The sequence below is a fragment of the Aedes albopictus genome, chromosome 3, assembly GCF_035046485.1.
Source record: "Aedes albopictus strain Foshan chromosome 3, AalbF5, whole genome shotgun sequence".
Lineage (NCBI taxonomy): Eukaryota > Metazoa > Arthropoda > Insecta > Diptera > Culicidae > Aedes > Aedes albopictus.
Genome location: NC_085138.1, coordinates 116,166,051 through 116,184,319, shown reverse-complemented (window position 1 = coordinate 116,184,319; position 18,269 = coordinate 116,166,051). Strand labels below are relative to the sequence as shown.

General features: G+C 39.6%; 2 protein-coding genes across 2 annotated transcripts in view; one reads left to right on the top strand and one right to left on the bottom strand.

Moving 5' to 3' along the window:
* Nucleotides 1-18,269, bottom strand: part of LOC109430493 (uncharacterized) — a 376,017-nt gene that overhangs the window by 55,754 nt on the left and 301,994 nt on the right. The gene's annotated exons all lie outside the window — the stretch shown is intronic.
* On the top strand, nucleotides 14,359-17,972 carry LOC115266423 (uncharacterized). Its single transcript, XM_062842912.1, has 4 exons — nucleotides 14,359-15,046; nucleotides 15,680-16,273; nucleotides 16,374-16,684; nucleotides 16,741-17,972. Exons 1-4 carry the CDS (start codon nucleotides 14,359-14,361, stop codon nucleotides 17,275-17,277), a joined length of 2,130 nt encoding a protein of 709 aa, XP_062698896.1. The 3' UTR covers nucleotides 17,278-17,972.

Here is an 18,269-nt window from a genome sequence, read left to right as displayed (position 1 = left end):
AGAATCAGGCTGAAGATTTCTTTGAAAATTCCTTTATGATTTTTTTTATTGAAATTCCTTTTTGAATTTCTTCTGAAATTTCTTCAGATTTATCCTTGGATTTATCTCCAGGAGTTTCTTAGTTGTTCCACGGATTTTTTCCTTCATAATATTCCGCTACCCTTGAAACAATCTTGTGCAAATGACTCCTAAATTTATTGAGAAATTTCTTCAGGGATTCCGGAAAAATATCCTCCAGCGAATCTTTTTAGAGATACCGTAATCCGGGGTCAAATTGATCACTTTAAAACAACTTTTGCGGATAACATTAGTGGAATTCCAATTATTGTCGAAAGAATTTCTGTAAAATCAGTACCCAGTGGATCTCCATGAAACCACGTAACAGAATTTTGTTTAACAAATTTAAACTTTTAGTTAAATAACTCCAAATATCATTAAATGTCATTTTGGGGCGAAATTGATCAGTATACAATTAAGCATCGGTTGGAAAGGAAAATTTCCTTTTCCGCTTAATTTCGTCCTTCTAAAACCGAATAACGCGTTTAAAATCTTACAACTAGTGAATTTGAAATTTCCCATTAAACACCTACAGGTAGGCAATTTCATTTGAAATAAGTGATTTCTGTCACAATAAATGACTATTTTAACACAAAATGTTTTTTTAACTATTTCATGTTTTTATTAGCTACATAACTTTCCAACCAAGGCTCTACAAAAATGTTAAAACAGAGAATTTACGGGAAGTCCTATTAGCAATCGATTGTTTAGTAGCCATGACTTTAGATAATGAGTAATACATTGCAAATTCCTAAAAAAATAAAGCAAAACTTACTTTTTTCTAAAAAAATAAAATTCTACACTCATCTCTAGACATCTACGAACCAGATAACGTAAAAAGTTTAAGATCATTACGACGCTTAAGAGTTCCTAGTATGGATTTACAATGTAGTACCCGAATGATCAATTTCACCCCGCTGATCAATTTGACCCCGGTTTACGGTACTGCGTCAGAAATATTTCCTGGAATTCTTTCAAAGCTCTTTCCAGGAATTCGTAAGGATTTTCTAAATCCCTAAAAAGAAAATATTTGAAAGAGAAAGATATTCTCAAAAATAATCCTTATAAACTTCTGGAGCAATTTCTGAAAGAACTCCTGGAGATTCCTCAGGAGAAATGCTTCGAAAGAATTTCTTGTACAATTTCTCAATATATAAGTGAAAAGCAGTATCTGCACAACTGTTGCATCAATTATTCTGCAACAAATGGGAAATTGCGACGTATCCGGTCGACTGGATGTTAGGCGTCTTAGTAAAGGTGCCCAAACAGGGTGACCATACTGTATGCAATAATTGACGCGGTATCATGTTGCTATGCATCGTTCTCAAATTTCTCTGCAAAGTGATCCTCTTACCGGATACAGGAGAAGATGATGAAATTCTTCGACGGCAACATGCAGGATTCCGTGCCAGACGATCATGTGTGGACCATATTGTCACGCTCCGTATCATCTTGGTGCAAATAAATGAATTCTAAGAATCTCTACCTGCACACTAAAAAAATCTCAATTTTAATAGTGACACAATTGATCGAACTGCCTGAAAAAGCTTTGACATAAACATAAATGTGCCACATTTTTGCACTTTTTATTTATATTGTTTGAGTTCTTCCAGCCATAATTTTAAAACACAGAACTGATAATTTAGTTCTCTATGCTGTAAATTTACGCGATATGTTACAGAAACATAATAATTACTGATGTTGAACTGTCAAACAGCACCTTACAAAATCAGATGAAGACTGCAGTCGATTGGAAATTTATTTATTACGAAGGTGAAACCACCGACGAAGTGAAACAGCATGAAAACCGCTCATAAATTTAACACCGAGTTGAGCCACAAACCTGGAAATGACAATCCGTTGCCATCAGCCGATGCAGTGGTAAACAAAAACAGCCACGCGCAGTCAATCAGGAGGCGGCTTTGTCTGCGATGACGGCTGTCTCAGTACATATACATTCACGCCAGCAGTGACGACGCGACAGCCGAACTGGCAAGCTCGTTTATGGTAGAAGCTGTTCATCTTCGACTGCCATCTCTTCAACGTGGCGAGTCAGCCGAGAGAGCAAGATCGAAAACTGACACTCTGAGGATCAAAGTTCGATTCCCGAATGGAACTTTTTGTTTTTTTTTTGTTTCAATATTCGGTGCTATAAATAGCACAGTTCTCAATCATGTATACAAGCAGCCGACGCGCTGAGCTGTTGCGGTAAAATTACATGAGTCAAACATTTTCCGTTTCCTGTAAAAATAAGATCGCACACAATTTTGCGTCAAATGTGTTGCTTTTATATGTCGCACTTATATGACACAAAATTACAAGATTTTTTCGAAGTGTGTGGTGTTCAATGATTACGAAAAAGCTGTCGACCGTCTCAATCACGAAAACATGTGGGAAGCCCTCAGGCGAAGGAGTATCCTTGAGAAAACCATCGGCCTCATTGAAGCACAAAACGGGACATTTTCGTGCAGAGTACTGCACAACGGTGTTTCGTCCGATCCTATCTGGGTCGTTGCTGGAATGAGGCAAGGATGTATACTATTACCTCCACTGTTCCTCATCGTAATCGACGAGATCCTGGTAGGTGCGAATGACCATGAACCAAATCGTGGATTGCTTTGGCAGCCCATTACCATGGAGCACCTAAATGACTTCGAATTGGCTGATGACGTTGCTCTCTTAGCTCAACGGCGCTCTGATATGCAGAGCAAGCTTGATGATCTTACCAATCGCTCCCCAGCGGCAGGTCTTACCATCAACGTCAACAAGACCAAATCGTTGGATGTAAACACGGTCAACCCTTCCAACTTTACGGTAGCTGGGCAATCAGTGGAGAATGTTGAAAGCTTCCAAGATCTTGGTAGCCAAATGGCAGCCGATGGCGGCACCAAGATCGATATAGGTGCACGGATCAAGAAGGCGAGGGCTGCCTTTGCGAGTAAAGAAATGTATGGAAAAACAATCAGATTAGTCGACGCACCAAAATCAGAATTTTCAACTCGAACGTGAAATCTGTGCTGCTATACGCCAGTGAAACCTGGTGTGTATCAGTGGAGAACACGCAACGGCTGTAGGTCTTCATCAATAGATGCCTGCGGTATATAATTCGTGCATGGTGGCCTCACAATTGGATCTCCAACGTGGAGCTCCATCGTCGATGTCATCAAAAGCCGATAGCGAGAGAAATTCGGGAGCGAAAGTGGAGGTGGTCGGCCACACTCTACGCAGGGGCGGAAACGAAATCTACAAGCAAGCGTTGTATTGGAACTCATGGCGGCGCAGCCATAACAACGAAATCAAGCAAGTCGACAGAAATTTAACCTGGCCATAGGTTAAGGCCTGGCGATGGCTGGCAATCGCCCAGGATTGAAAGTAAGTAAGTAAGTATTGAAATCGGGACGCAAGTTGAATCATTTGTGACTGAATCATGTTAATTAGTTTCTCGTTACTCGGCCTTGATGCAAGTCTCATGATTATATGTGAGCGCAACGATTATCATACAACCAATACAAAAGCCGGAAACAAGCTCTGATTGGCTTCTCCAAGAATTCCACTTATAACATTTGCTCCCATTCCACAAATACCTCATATTAACCTGTATGTACTTGCAAATCGCCATGGTAAATGATAAATTTTTTCAAGCTCATTAGCAACACCAGAAGCTCTCTAAACCAGAACATGCAAAATTGTGATTCGTTCGCCCACAGCGGTCACAGCACGGAACCGGCACGCCGGAGTATAACTTTAATCATTTGCACCACCGCGCGGCCGGGGTGAAAATGCATCTTCATCATCCGTCAGCCCCCGGTACCGGCAGTCCAGAGTGGTCTGTGGCAGAAAGGCAGGTTATGCATTAGATCTTGATCTGATCGCCCCCAAGCACATGCACACGTCATGCAGTGAATCCGTTTTCCCTATCTGCTTTCTGATTGGAAAGGTATAACAACATCTATAGCTGCATTATAACAACTGTTGATATTCCAGTTAACATTTCTAATATTAAAGTATTTTGTATGAGATTGACCACTAGCCTGGTACACGGTTTATATGGGAAAATATAAAAAATGGAAAAACTGCAACTCCTGTATACTTTTTGAGTTCCATTTTGGCCCCATATCAACTGTGCAAAATTTCAGATCGATCGAAGAAACAATATTTTAGCGCCAGCCATTCTTAGTTTTTCATACGATTTACTATGGGGAAAATTTACTTCTTCAAAGAAAAATCGCTTGAGGTCACCCATTGATCCCTAAAAATAAGCCGTTGAATGATTTCTGTAGAAAACTTCACGAGGAATCAGACCTCCGAAGACCACAAAGCGATGCGACATTCGTGGAAAAAATTATTAAGCTTTACCCAATCGAGAAAATTATTTATTGTTATTCCTTACGTGTTAAACAGCGTTTGCATGCCATTCGGTTTTCAGTCAATAACTTTTTCCACGTGCCTTAGATCGCTTTGCGCTCTTCGGAGGATTTGTTCCTCGTAAAATTCCCAACAAAAATCATTTTTAGGGGTTAAGGAGCAACCTGGGGCGATTTTTCTTTGAAAAAGTGATTTTCCTCATAGTAAATCGTATGAAAACTTAAACCGGCTGGCGCTAAAATATAGTTTCTCCGATCGAGCTGAAATTTTGCACAGTTGCTATGGGGTCAAAATGGAACTCAAAAAGTGTACAGGAGTAGAATGTCTTTTTGTGTCCCACGCTATTGACCACATTCACATTGTAACAGGATCAGATACAATAAATATTTATTTCGAACAATAATAAATATCATAAAATCATAAAATATCATAAAATGATGAAAAAGATATTCTGTAAAATGCCATCAGAATGTTTAGTTCTCAATTAATCCATATTTTGACGTAATTGTATTTCTATGTTTTTTTTCTATATCTTGCCTTGTTATAACTTTGATATAAACTTTGAAAACAACTTTTTAGATTTGTTTGAATATAACTTATAACTGATACATTATGTTATTATCAACATATTCATCATTTGTTGTTTCCTTCTGATCGGGCCGTATCCCAAAGCCTCGCGATGCACTAATCACGTCAATCCAATTCCAAGGAAGCACCCGACAAAAAGTGCAGTTTAATAATTCATTTTTGGGGCTGTCCATAAACCACGTGGTCATTTTTTTGGGACTTCTCAACCCCCCCCCCCCCCCGCGTGGTCATTTGTCCATACAATTTTTTTTTCTTCCATACAAAATGGTCATTGGCCGAACCCCCCCCCCCCTCTCATGACCACGTGGTTTATGGACAGCCCCTTTCCTATCCATGGACTGGGCACAGAGTCTGTGCAGACCAGAAGTGGGAAGCCTCAGCACATAATTTGCTTACGGTATCGTACCCGATTATGCCTACCTCCCTCGCACCTAATTCTGGGAGAGACGTTTTCTTTAGATTATTCCGCTCAAGATCACTGCTTCACCTACTTTTGCGCGGCAGGCTGGTATGTTGTTCCTTCGAGGAGGTTGTTGTTGCTGCTGAAGGCAGTAAGTAGCGACGGCAAGGGAGGAGGTGTGGTAGTGGTGTGATGTTGAGTCATCGTCAAGTCGACACCTGCTGCCTGCAGTCAGTGTCGTAACACTTTCTGCACTGCCCAACAGGTTTTTAGTTCAGGAGACTTGATCTGCTAAAATCTTCCCCGTGCATTTGCAAGCCAAGTGGGTCGTCGGGGATGTTCATAGATTCTGTAACGGTTGGCATACTTACGGATATTCGACATTAAATTTGTATAGTTCTTTGTAATAATTGTTCAATAATTGGTAATACACAGAAAAAAATATGTAATTAAAATTCAGCGAGAAATCATGCACGTAAAGGGAATGCTAGAGTTAGTGCACTTTTACATGAGATGTAATGTAAAATTACATTACCATCGTGTAAATTTCCGCCAACCATCGCGTAAACCATCATGGACTCCAACTGGTTACGCGACTATTGGCAGAAATTTACACGAACGTAACGTAATTTTACATGATATCTCATGTAAATATGCACTAACTCTAGCATTCCCTTTATGTGCATGATTTCTCGCAGAATTTGAATTACATATTTTTTTCTGTGTAGTTCAGGTTATATGCCTAAAAACTGGAAATTTTATGCTATGAAAGAAAACATGTCAACATTTCTGAACACATGCTGAAGACTTTCTGATGTGTCGAAATTTCTTGAGAGTTTGCTTTCAGGTTTTTTTTTTGTTAAAATGTGGCAGACTTTAAATAAAAAAAAAAGCTACACAGTTCGAAAAAAACCTGTAAAATTATGACGGATCAAATGTAACAAAAGGACCCCGTCATATGTGATGAAAATTTTTGTGCGATTTTAAAATTACATTGCAGATATTTGTTAGAAAATAGCATGGAGAAGTTGTTGGTGAAACCCTAGTAGGTAGTTACAATTTCAGAAGATATCTCTTAATATATTTTTATCAATATATAAGATCTTTGTTGAATATGTGGAGCATTAACTGTAGAAATTGAAAAAAAAAAGAAAATAAAAATTCACGCGAAGATCTTTTATTTGAAACGCTGACGAGATTTTCGTCATTCGACGATTCGCCCCTTGGTTTGGGCCTTTCTCAGAGTTATCGCTATAACTTCTGTAGGGATTAGCTATAAGTTAAAATCCATATAAATAAAAAATAGAAAAAAAATAACCTCTCTGAAGAAGGCCTGAACCAAGCGTCAACCTGTTGAATAAAAAAGTATCATCAAGCTTAAAATTTATCCTGTCCGAAAAGCCAACCATAGAGCGATAAATATTATCTATATTTTCAAGAAAGTCGAGTGGCTAGAAGATTTCAAGGAAAAGTTAATCGATTCAAGGAGGCTTACAAGGGAATTTCAGGGGAAGGGGTTCTTTGAGGCGTTTAAGAGTTTTTCGGAGCTCAAAAAGTTCTCAGGTGAGCATCAAGACGTTTCAGGGTAGTTTCAGAGGCGTTTGGGGAGGTTACAAATAGGTTTTAAGAGTCTTCTTAGGCTCTCTGGTAAGGTGGCTTTATAGGCGATTCAAGGCGTTTCAGTAGGTTTTAGATGGGATTTAGGAGGCTTTACAGGCTCCTGGAACTTAAGTGGGAGCTAATAGGTATTCCAAGACGTTTCTTAGGAACGTTAGGGTGGTTCACAAGCTCGCAGGTGAGCTCCAATGGGTTTCAGGGGTGGTTTTAGGCCTTTTAAGGCATTTCAGGGTGCTTTAGGAGATTTTAGATTAGAAGGATCTTGGAAAGTTTCATAGGTTTTCTCGTGAGGTGATTTCACATATGTTTCAGGACATTCCAGAAGGTTTCAGAGCGGCCTTGGATGGTTTCAGAGACGTTTCATCGTGCTTCAAGAGGTTTCAGAAGGATTTTAACCCTAAAAGGGATACCTGGGATCCATTGGACCCCAGGCGCCTTTCAGAGTCTTTGATAGAACACACTCAGCGAGGTGACGAAACTGAGGTATCCCTTTTAGGGTTAAGGATTCGTAGATGCCACCCTAACCTCCAGCTATCCCCTAAATAGTCCAAACATCTCTTATACACCCCTCCCCCTCAAATGTACATAAATCTACTCGCTGCTTCTTCCCCGTAAATCAACCTTAACCCTTATCTTAAGTACTCCAACTGTTTTGAACTCAATCAAATTCCATGCTAGTCTTGTTACCTTTCCTCCATTTTAAATAGATTTTACCAAAATGGATCTACCAATGTAATAAGAGTGTATTTTTTTTTTGTTTTTTTTTTTAACTATGTTCAGGGCCAGATTTACAAATGTGGGGGCCCGGGGCCACGGTGTTGTGGGAGCCCTCTTTATAGAGGATTTTTTTTCATTGTCGATAAATCCAGAAAATATGGAAAATTCTTCGAAAAATTAGGGTTGTTATTGAAGAAGTTATCCCGATACAAATATTTATTTCGCTTTTTGTTCCACCACTGTTTAGCTGGTCGAGGGGGGGGGGGATAAAAAAGTAAAGAACAATAATTAAAACTCATCGGATTTGTTAAAGAATTTTTGGCAGAACCCGATATTTTGATAAATATGCCCCTCAAAATGCAACATACTGCCAAAAATTTTCGAAGGAGGGGGGGGGGACAAAAAGTCAAAATTAAATTTGTATCCGCCTTAATCTAGCTTTATAAGCGTAACAAGAAAAAAGGCATCCACTATAAACTAAGCATAACAGAGATCCAGATACGAAAAGAAAAAAGAAATTTTATCAAGTAAATAACGCTTTATCCGAGAGTGTTCATGGTCTTAGATTCCATTGGTCAAGTCGAAATTCATGATAAAGTCCTTTAAGAAATTTAAAAATAGATTTAATAGGAGGCATTTTCGATAAATTTCAGATAAAATTTATAGCGCTATCTATGGGACCGTCATTGCAAAACCTCCAAATGGAATTTCTTGCGGAATCATTGATGAAATCTATAGAGTTGCTGACTGTTTCTTATTTGGTGGAACTGAAGCATAAACATTCCTAACGCGACTTCGAGGGGAATTTCTGGTTAACGCGCAGAATAATTGTTAAGAACTCCTTTAAACTTTAGAAGGCAAAAAATCCATAGTGGTATTTTATGCGGAAATTCTACTTAAAGCTGCTGAAGAAATTTCAGCGGAAACCCATGATAAGTTCTAATCACTTAACCTAATTTACAGCTCTATTGTCCACTGGGGCACTACGTGAGCAATTTCAATTGACAGCTGCACTTACATTTTGTACAGCGCCTAGATTCTATTCTACTTCATCGAACTGGTACCTTTATGCTGCTTTCACTTTTTCTACTTTATACCTAGTAGAATGATGAGCACAAGGATGAGGATGGATGGCCGTTGTTCCTTTCCAGTCCGATTGGGGGTCCATTATGAGTAGCAGTTCGCCGATGTCCAGGTATCCGGGTCCGTTTGAGCCATGGGGCTCAGAAGAGGGTCAGTGTCAGTTGCTCTCGAGGGAAAAGCAACTGACGAAAAATTGCAAGTGCCGGGGTTGGGAATCAAACCCATGACCATCCGCATATGAAGCGAACGTGTGACCAACTACGCCACGGGCCCCGGCTAACCCATGATAAGTTCCTGATGGAATTTCTAAGTAAAATTTTATAATAATCTTTGGCGGACGCAATTTAGCCAATTCAAACAAGAATTGTTTGGAAAATTTTAAATATTTCAGAATCTTTCAACAATTTCTCCACAAATATGTATCTACTGCAAGATTCATAAGGAACCTATGGATTTGTTGAAAGTTCGCCTTAAATTACACATTCCAGCCAGGAAGAAAAACTCGACATGGATTTAGTCATATTGAAGAAAATCGGATCAGATCTCCGCCAAAATTCGACCTAAAATTCTTACCTGTTTCTTCAAAGAAATATTTCAAAAATTCTGAGGTTCGATTTGAATAATTTATAAGTTTGGTAAGCGAAATCAAACTCTACAATTCCAAAAACATTTCTTTATTCTGATAGAAACACTTGAAAATCTTCAAAGAACTATTTAAGATTTTTTTAAAAACCACTCCAATAATTTTCGACAGAAACAAACAAGAATTTTCAGCAGAAACTTTTTGATTCTCTTTTGCGTAGCCTTTGAGATTTTATCCAGAATTCAGGTGATTTTCTCATGTATTTTCGTTAAAATAACTTGTGCAATTCACAGGAGTGATCAGTTCAAACCTTAAAAATCTTAACAACTTTCTGGAAAAGTTTGAAATTTTATTAAAAGGCAGATATCTGCTTCTTTCTAATATGAAGCACAATACTTCACACACATCTTGAAAGTAGAAGTAATTGTGATAAAAAATTGAATCAAGATGTTTCTAGCACTATGGAGCTGTCCATAAACCACGTGGTCATGAGGGGGGGGGGGGGGGGGTGTTCGGCCAATGACCATTTTGTATGGACAAATAAAAATTTTTGTATGGACTAATGACCACGCGGGGGGGGGGGGGGGGGCGGGGTATTTAAAAGTCCCAAAAAAATGACCACGTGGCTTATGGACAGCCCCTATTTTGTTTTGGTTCCCATTTGAAGTAACATTTTGTGGGGGCCCCTGAAATGTGAGGGCCCGGGGCCATGGCCCCCCTGCCCCCCCTTAAATCCGGCCCTGACTATGTTTTATAATTAAACATACTGAAATGCTATTCAAACTTCCCCAAGAATTCGAAAAATCAAAAAAAAATGTGTTGCCACATCAATGCGAAAAAAATGAACCCAACTTATAAAGATACATATTTATAACATTTATGAATACTTACTTCAAACTTCTAAGATGCATTTAAAAATTGTTATCAATCCCAAATTTTTGGCCCTGAAATTTTTGGCAAATTCAGCTATAACTTGTTTGAAAAACTGGGGCAAAACGTGACCTGATTGGGATGCCGAAAATAAAAGTTGCGAATTTGGGAAAGCGTGTCGATTTAAATCACAATTTTCGCGGCCGTAGCAAATTTTTATTTACCCAACACCTTGCCGGCTGATCGATGAATGTGAAGAATGATGGCATAATAATATGTATTTGGTTATCTTTAAAAACCATTTTAATAAATGTGTAGCCAGTAGTATAACCTCGATCTTTAACTTCTGAAATTCGATTGTATATGCTTGAAATTTGTAATTAAGCAATTGTGTTGACCCGACCTACCTTCCCCAAACGAAAAACAATCGAAGTAATAATTCGCAAATCGGTAGCGTTTCTGACGCGAATTTGCTGCAGTAGCACGGCGGCGGCACTAACGCCGAGAAGCCCAGTAACACAGAAATTGGAAGAAATACGACTGAATTGAGTTTATGGTGGTTACGGGTGTTAGACATTTAGAAGAATGAGAGAGAGAGCTGCCCAAACTGTAGGGACTGCCCGGTGAGACCAAAGTGTCGATGCATTGTGCAACGATGCAATTTACTTAATTTTTGGTGACTGTTTCGTTTATTGGGATTTATTGATTTTATTAAGATTTGAGCTCGTTTGGCTTGTTTTATTTGACCCACTTGTGTGAGGAAAAGGTTTTGTACACAATGTAATTAAGCGCTTGGGAAATTATGTGGCCAACATATGTGCCTTTTCTAGGAAAATAATTAATTGGAAAATTCCCTAGTGTTCTTGACAAACCTTTGTGCCTTTATTTGGTACAAATACATCATTATGTCAAACCAGTTGGTTCTGCATTGAACATACCTGAAAATAGACAGAAGAAGAAGTATACATTAAAGTTTATCGTGGAGGGTAACTGTATAGGGTCTGGAACTATTTGAGCAGGGGCACCTATTTTGGGCACTTGCTGCTATAACTCAGTCAATTTCAAACCGATTGACAGGACTTTTCGCACATGGCTAGCTGCTGTACGTACTTGATCGTGTCTCAAAAATCGAGTCAATCGGTTCAAAGTTTCATGAGTTACAGCAGCTTACCAAAATAGGTGCATCTGCCCAAATGATCCCAGACCCTATATGGTTTTATGGTGAAATATGGGAAGTATTAGTTTGAAGATTACATGCAATACAAGTACACGAATTTTGGAAAATTCAACTTTAGGAAACAATAATTATGATGATGGTGATTATTACGTCTTCATTGGAAAACGCCCATACTATGACAATAATACATAAGGGGCCAATCCCGTGCACAAGAGTGGGGGGATTGTGGGAGCTGTTTGGGTGTTAACCCCCTCCCCCCTCATTACCGACGCTTCATACACTAGGCGCCTCTCCGCATTTTGCCAAAATTGGGAAAAACCCCTCCCTTGGCGCCACTTCTGCGTACGGGCCTGTAAGGGGCTGTTTATAAACCAAGTAAGCGATCTCAGACCATCACCTTCTCCTCGTAGGTTTTCGCTCATACACAAATTTCAAAACTAGTATGGAACGTAGACTTTGGCCAGACCCCCTTCCCGGAAAAAGTCTACGTGATTTACGAATGGTCCCCAAGTGTAAATAACTTTCGGAGATTGCTAGGGTCATGTTTACCTTTGTAATTAAAGGGCCGCTCACCAAGCACTCAGGTACATTGCCACAAACGTTCATTATGAAATCCGCAACAATATTTAAAAGCAATACTCCATGTTTATACCCGTGCTCTCGGAATGTAAAATTTAAGATTTGATGCGTGTAATTATCTTTCCAGGAGAGGCATGCGGTGCTCTAAGAATATTTCTCTTATAAAAGCGTCGTACACAAGCTTATTCTAATAAGTATGAAATGCTCTCAAATCGATTCTATTCTACCATTCATCTCCTACCATTCCTTTCATCTGAAAATAATCGCCCATTTTCCGGTTATAACATACTATTAATTTAGGATGCCATAACAAAATTGATCGGTGTTTTCTTTCTTCGCCATTATCTACACTACTGTTCGCAACATTTTTTTTTTCGATAAGCAAATCGTGCTCCAAAATTGCACTCATCATCATCATCATCGTCTGCCTGTGCGAGCAAATTTCTAAATTGCTAAACTTCCCCTTGCGAAGCAGCCACCGACCGCCTAGCCAGCCGTTCAACAACGATTCGCTGTGGATAGGTACGGGTTGGTTTGGCATCCTACCTATGAGGTAATTATGCCGTTTTTCGACTTTGTGTTGAACTTCTAAAACAGAAAGAAAGATGTTGCTGTATCGTGGTGGTTGCTATTATTTTAATGAGCCAGCATTGAAATCATGCATGCGCGAGCGATGGATGAGGGGTGTGTCTGCACGTGTTGCATTTTCCTCACACCTCGTCGTTTTCGGAGGTTGAAGAACCAATGCACTTTATTCACAATTGAATTTGAACCTGAAAATCATTATTTTAACTGATGTAAGTATGAACAAGAAGCTGGCATTTGGTTGAAATTCATACTCTGATATCCTACTTCCCAAATTTGAAAACTATTTGGAGTCAATTTTTGACATCACATCTGAATGTGGAGATGGGAAACTTTTTAATCTTTTTCGAATATTTTAGGTAAATGTCACGGACTATCTCAGGGAAATGCCAATTGATATTCACCATGAATATCAGTTGGCATTTTTCGAAGAAAGTCCGTGACATTTACCTTAAATATTCGAAAAAGAGCGGGTTTTCCGTTATTTTCTGTAGAGCTGGTCTAGCCGCTCAAGTTTTTCATACACCATATTCTCAGGCTCAGTGACAACAACAGCGCAAGAGGTGATTGGTACCGCTCAGCGACGCCAACGTAATGGTTGGTTTGACGCGGACTGCCAACGAGCGACGAACGAAAAGAATGCCACCAGAAGTCGAATGCTAGTGGCTGGTACCCGGCAGAACAGAGAGCGGTACAGGGTTGCAAGAGAGGAATTCCACGGAGTCATGTCAGTCAGGGGTGGAAATTTATGAAGAATGTGAGTGAGCACCACTTTGGTATACATACCTTCACTCGCGAACACCCTTACTGCGAATCTTTTCACTGTTTTTCACTCGCGAGTAAAGATGAATACTGTTGTCCACTTATTCACGAGTGGAGTTGTGTGACACAATTTATGGTGCGGAGTTCATCACACATCATAAACAACATGTAATGAATTATAAACGACTCTGCGCTTATTTTTGAAAAAAGCGTATTTCATTTATAAACATGATCAATCACAAATCGATTAAAAACCATAGATTCATAATACATTTTTGGATACACGATTGAAAGTTTGCTAAATTAATTGTTGTCAAACCTAGTACAGGTCGGACTCGATTATCCGGGGATTCAATTAATCGGGGGCCCGATTATCCGGGGCTCGATTATCCGGCAAAAATGGCTCGATTATCCGGGGAAAAGTTTGTTTTTGCTTTGTTTGCAAATTTTTAGATTAAGGTATGTCAAAAAACGTGATAAACATCAAATACAACACCTGTAAATAGGATTTAGCCTATTAGAAAATTGTTTTTATTTTTTCACATTTTTCAGCAAAAATTTCATTTTTAAAAAACATGGTTAAAATAATACCAGACGTTGAGTTTAGGCACAACAACGTCATGTATGTTAGCTTCTATGTTTATCGAACAGTTTTTGATTGAAGAATATCAAAAATAGAAGAAAAGAAGCATGGCTCGATTATCCGGGTGATTCGATTATCCGGGGTGAAATAATTTTGGAGTCACCCGGATAATCGAGTCCGACCTGTAGCTTATTTCCTTATTTACCATTGTCATAGATTGAATGAAAACTAAAACCAATATTCTTTCTGTACACCGCTCTATACACAATGTTTTTGCAATAGACGCTTTTGAAATGTTACCGCAAAAAAACCAGACGCGTCATCTGTCAAAGTGTGTTGTGTTTTGGTTGATCGGATTTCGCTTTTCGGAAAACAGTTTAAATTCAGGAAAAATGTCCGAAGAAAACGGCAAACAAAGTGTAAGTGATAAACCGGCGAGGAAAGAAAACCACCCCGGCGTAGTGGCCACCGAACCATATGTGACACCGAAAAAGGTAGACAATCGGAAGCGTAGCTACGATGGGAGAGGCTCAAAAATCGCAATCGTCAAAAGCTGCACACAAGAGCTACTCCTGAACGGAGAAAGTGTGACCCGTTGCATATTGGAGGACGGCTGCGATTACATCCAAAAGGTGTTCAGACAATCCAATTTTGAGAGGCACTTCCGGTTATGTCATCCAGTGGCATTTGACGTTTTGGGTATTGGGCCTCCTTCTGAAAAAAGCAGCAGCCCCAATACTGAACCTGCCATATCCATTCGCATGACGGTTCAGCGGCTCCTGGGAGGAATAGTCAAGTTGGTGACCGTTCATGGTCTACCATTTGAAGCAATGGAGTGGGAAGGATTTACAGAAGTGGTAGGTCCATTGTTGAAGGCGTATAATTTGACTATTAACCGCCACAACATAACGAAATATGTGGCAAAAGCCGCAGAAGGAGTCAACTGGATGATTAGCCAGGAGGTCAACGGAAGGATGATTTCACTCAAGCTGGATATTGTGTCCAAAATGTATAGGAGCATGCTCGGTATCAACTGTCAATACATCAATAACAGCGGCGTTGTTACCAAGAGGAATCTAGGTAAGTGGTTAAAACATGTCTAACAAGAGCAAACAAACTAGAAAGTGCAAGAGAATCTTTTCGATAGAGAGCATCCATAAAGTACGTCGTGGTAATGAACAGAAGCCCCCCCCCCTCCTCTTTTTGCACACGGGCTTGAAAACGTCACACTTAAAGGTTAACTTAAAGGGGGAGGAGGGGTTTCTCAAATGTGTGACAAGCTAAATTATACCCGTATGAAAGGTGGGAGGGGATTGAAAATTTACTTTGCGACTCACTTAATGGATGCTAACATACATGTATGTACAGCATAGGTCAATACATACATCGAAAATGGTGTCCCGTATCCAAAATCAGGCGCAGGAATTTTTGGCCTTGAACTCTACACAGCATGTCGTAATATATTCTCACTTTTAATCGCCTTTAATCATCTCCTTCCTGTTGAAAATTGCAATAAATGCAACACATTAATAATAGTTTTCAAAGGGAGGCGCTAAAATAAACTATTTTATTATTATGACTACTGCTTTTGTATTCGTACCAGGACACGTAGTAATTTGATTTGTATTATAAAAGTAAGGTGACCCATCTTGCCCCTTTTCCTTATTCTCAAAATTCCTCAGCATTGATTTTGTTTACTTGAACACTTTTCAGGCATCATAGAGCTCCACAATCGCCACACAAGCCAAAATCTGAAAGAAGAGCTGCATAAGGTACTGAAGTCTTTTGCTGTCAACGTTGGACAAATAACAGCTATAACAATTGACAACGCATCCAACATGGTAAAGCTTGTGAAACTGATGTCAGACGAAAGCGGAAGTACCTCTGAACTGTATGATTCGGAAAACGAAGAAGTTAACTCGGTAAACGAAGTTGAAGCAGACGATTTTGAAGGTCTTGAACACGACTCCCCCGAAAAACCTGCTGTGCAAGAGTGGGTACGTGTTCTGGAAGATTTCGCCCCGGATGAATCTATAACTGCCGTCCGCTGTGGAGCTCATACTACGCAGCTTGTGGTTCATGATGTGTGCAAACAAATTGAACACAAAGACGCCCTGAAAGAGATACGAAAGACGGTGAAGAAGTTCCGCTGCACTGAATACAAAGCCTTCTTTGACATTAGTGAAGGGGCAGCGTATCCATCGTTACCAAACGAAACCCGCTGGAATTCAGATTACAAGATGCAGCAAAAGTTGAGTCAAGAGAGGATTTTTTTCGAAAAGCTTGGAAAACAGTACCCCGATCTAGGTATGTATAGTACTCTAACAATATGTCCATCCAACTTGTTCTCTCCTCAATAAATATCCCAGACCACATTTATCATGTATTTCTATTTATCTATCTACAGATCTCTCCAACCACTGGGACTTCATAGAAGAGTATGTTACAGCCTTCGAAGCATTGTATCATTGTACAATAGCCGTTCAAAAACTGGATACCACTCTTTCGGACTTTTTCATCGAGTGGATTCGAGCGTACGGCAGAATTTGGGAGATTGATGAGACAAATCGGTTTAAGCAGCAGCTTATTACGGCCATGGAAAATCGACAGCAAAAACTGTTTTGCAATCGGGTCTTTCGAACTGCCGTATATTTTGACCCCCGTTTGAATTTCAACGGTTCAAGCTTGCTTTCGCAAGCGCAGAAAGAAGATGCAGTGGTAAGTTGCATAGAAAATCCCTTTGTTATAGCATAATGTCATTTATTTGTTTCTAGCGATTTTGCCTACAGATGTGGACCCGAATTAAAAGCGAAACCAAATGTAGCGAGAATGGATCTGACGAGAACGATTCAGCGATAGCAAACACCAAGAATGCACCAACAACAGATGGCCCATCGTGCAGTAAATTCAGCCTCAACCACTATCTCACGCGTACCATTGGCTCGGGTTCCCCTCAAACAGTGCAATTAACTTCCTTGGAGCAAAGGATACGAGCTGTACAATATCAAAAGAGGATTGATGCCGATGCACCGTTCAGTACAATACAGTACTGGGCAGCCAAACGATTCGAGGATCCACAAGTATGGGAAATTGCGAAAGTGGTACTGGGTGTGCCAGGAACACAATGCTCTATCGAAAGAGATTTCAATTTGTTCAACTTGACTTTAACTAAATCACGAAGTAAACTCAGCTCTAAATCACTCCAGGACATTCTGACAGTCAGAACCAACAAAAATCTAGTGAAACCAGGATTGGCGTATATGCTTGCCAAAGATAAGCAGACATTAGAGGAGCTCACAACTGCTACATAATGATTATTCAAATTGAAAGCATTTGAAAGAAAAAAACGGAAGTGGATTAGTAGCACAAATGAAAAATAGATAACATAGAGTAGGATCAAACAGTAAAAGGACAAAGCGCATTGCAATTATTGATTGATATTTTTTGAGAGAGATAAGATAAAAGTTATATACAATGAATAAAACGAAACAATGTTTGTAGTGTAAAATTATTACCTAGTTTTTGTTATGTATCTGAAAGGAAGTTACGCAAGTCACCATAGATCACCTGGGTAGATCACCTTTTCGTTTTGCTAACCTTTGAAAAATTTATCAAATCGAACGCCCTTACTGCTTCTAACTAGTGGAAGAGCATATTTTAGTTATTTGATCTTAACATACCGTCAATGTACCAGTTGCCACTCGTGTTCCAGTATTTGTCACGATCCCGCACTTATAAAGGGTAAAGGGTCCAGTGGGGTGAAAATGCGCAATACTACCGTCTGCAAGGGAAGCTGCGTGCGTGATTCACTATGGGCCTCTTTTGAATATGTATCTAACTGTAAGCGATAATTGTTACGGCATCGGGTGCTGTTCTCAGAGTTCTCTACAAGGTATTCCTGAACCGGATATAGGGTTGACGGCAGCAGGTAAGATCCCGTACCGAACGGTCCTGTGTAAGGGGTGATGCACAAATTATGTCACGCAAAAATCGACCTTTTTCAAAACCTCCACCCCCCCTTCCCTATAGATCACATTTTTTGTATGGGACCTAAACAGTTTTGTATGGTTCGTCACGGTCTGCAAACCAACCCCCCCCCCTCCTCCCAAAAGCGTGACGTAATTTGTGTTCGGCCCCTAAGTATATTAAACCGAGAAACTTTTTTTCCAGTTCCAACGTGGGTTGGTTCGATGTTTTCTCTCTTTGTAGCGGTTTTAAAATCGATAAAACTTTTCCATTTTCTCACTAATGTATTTATTTTCCGATGACAATGAGAGTGTAGAGTAAATGTTTGTTTTCCATG